This window comes from Pteropus alecto, unplaced genomic scaffold (assembly GCF_000325575.1).
Source record: "Pteropus alecto unplaced genomic scaffold, ASM32557v1 scaffold25, whole genome shotgun sequence".
Lineage (NCBI taxonomy): Eukaryota > Metazoa > Chordata > Mammalia > Chiroptera > Pteropodidae > Pteropus > Pteropus alecto.
This window is the reverse complement of record NW_006441955.1, coordinates 19085081-19087302: the sequence shown is the minus strand read 5'-3', so window position 1 is coordinate 19087302 and position 2222 is coordinate 19085081. Positions and strand designations below refer to the sequence as shown.

The window sequence follows — 2222 nt, the reverse complement described above, 5'->3', positions numbered from 1 at the left end:
TACCTCCCTTCTATTTTCTAAGGAATAGTTTGATTTTGTGAATCCCCAACTGATTTTTTTCCCCAACTGATCAGGGCTGTACCCCTTTCCTTCCCAAGAGTGAAGATACTTTGTTATTTGTTTTCCTCCTTGAAATCATCTTGTTGCTTTGGCGTCTTTGAAAAGATATTCATGATCGAACAGAATATTGTTCGGTGTTTATTTTTAATATACATATTCTTGTTCTAACCCTGACTCGTAGGTTGTGCCAGTATAATTCCATTGGCTGTACTTTTTCATTTTGTTACTGTATTTACATACTCCCCCCATACTTTTTAAAAAGAAAAACGATGGTTGAAAAGACATGTTCTTGTGTTTCTAAGAAGTGATGCAATTGTTTTTGGAAAAATAGTGAAACTTTCAACATCTTTCTAAAGTTATTTTTGTATCACTGCTTTTTGCTGTGTTTTCACAGTCATGGTGGGAGATTTTGCCAGCACCCAACTATTACTCATCTGGTACATAGCTGAACAAATTATTTTCTTGAAATACATTCCCAATAAAACCTAATTATAAATGCCTATAATTATTTAGGGTATCTTTATGTATACTAATGATGGTAGCAAATAGAGGGACTGCATCGATATGATCCCTTTGACAACGTTCACCATGTACTTAATAATTTTACATTTTACATTCCAGACTCTGAGACTATATAAGAAACTAACCCTTCTTCATGATGGAGACAGCTGTCCCAAACCTGTACAGGCTCTCCTTTTATGTGAGGTTGGAAATAGCTACTTGAGGTGGCATAAACAGCAAAAGTTCAGCTACAACCAATCCTAGACTGAGTATTGGGAAATCCCTTTGTCCCTTTGGTTTTTCATTAGATAATCTGGTTAGCTGTTTGAAAAAGGAATGTATAATTATATATAGTGATGAGATTAGGCCCTAAAATATATTTCTGGAATAATTCTACCCATGAATAAATGATAAAATCAAATAGGGCTAAAAGTGTTCCAGGCAGGAGGTCCTGCTTTGGAAATTAATGGACAATTTCTAGTGATATTATCAGAAGTGTTATAAAAAGTTTTTATATCTCTTACATCTCTACTGGGGAAAGAGGGTAAAGGCAGAGTAACTCCAAGTCCTTCCAATCTCTGCTGATAGAACGAAATCAGACCATTCACAGAAGGAAAAGTATCTCCAGCTGAATTTAGAATTGTTTTTCTTAGTAGGGAGTTTTCTTTTTCTTTCCTTCTTGTCTTCCTACTTTCCCTTCCTCTGTGCCTCCCTCCCACCCTTCTTTTCTCTCTCTTTTTTTTTCTTTCTTCATATACTTATTAAGTGAATGAAATCCTCTTGATTGTGTGTTACTTGGGAATAGGAACCAGAGAAAGATGTGAAGCTATATGATGCAAAGGAAAAACAGAAGTAACATTTTAAAAAATTTACAATATGTAACGTATATAACTGAACATATATAACTGAAACACTGAACCATATACAAATATATGCATTGATATATTGGAGCTTTAGTCCTTTAATTTAATTTCTGTTAAAATGCAGCTACTTTTAATAAGTGATTTAGTGAACGATACACACTTTCCTGGTAGTGGCTCATGACAGAGGAGTGGGAAGAAGGCAGAGAAAGCAACAGGGTACACTGAGGAAGGGAAAGCTGTGTTTGCAACAAGGAAGAAGCTTACAGGGAGAGAAGAAAGGGGAAGTAAGAGGGGATAAATGACAAATTTTCCCCCTTTCTGTAGTCTCTTCAGATTCAGTTCTGCCTCATGCACATATCCTTCTAGATTTTTAGTCTATTTATCATTATTCATCATAAAAATAGCTATTGAACATTGAACATCATCTGTAGTTTGACATCCTACTAGGCACTTGACATACTAAATTGTTAGAGCAAACTTTGCTATTGTCTCTCTTTTACAGCTGAGAAAAAGAAGGCTCAGAGAGTAAGTTGCAAATGATTAAATACAGCTCTATTTAAAATCAAACCTCCTCATTTTCTGCCACTATACTGTCTCTAATTTGGAAATTTGTCTTCCTTCACATCAAGAGTATGAAGGAACCTGTACCAGTCAAGATGAGGTTATGTAGTAGGAAAATGAAGTGAATTGTATAGAAGCTCTAAATAATTCTAGAGCAAGTACTATGGCATGCCAATTGCAAAGAGTGAGGAAATACAATCTTACCGTGCACCAAGAAAAAGGAGAAATGGAAGCACT

The 2222-nt window shown here is 35.2% G+C and overlaps 1 protein-coding gene across 1 annotated transcript in view; it reads left to right on the top strand.

Moving 5' to 3' along the window:
- The window catches only part of PTGER3 (prostaglandin E receptor 3), an 83221-nt gene extending 81271 nt beyond the window's left edge, over positions 1–1950 (top strand). Inside the window, exon 4 of the mRNA XM_006919320.1 lies at positions 1927–1950. Coding sequence (XP_006919382.1) covers positions 1927–1930 — 4 coding nt within the window. The 3' untranslated portion in view covers positions 1931–1950. The remainder of the gene's footprint in view (positions 1–1926) is intronic.
- The last annotated feature ends 272 nt before the right edge of the window (positions 1951–2222 follow it).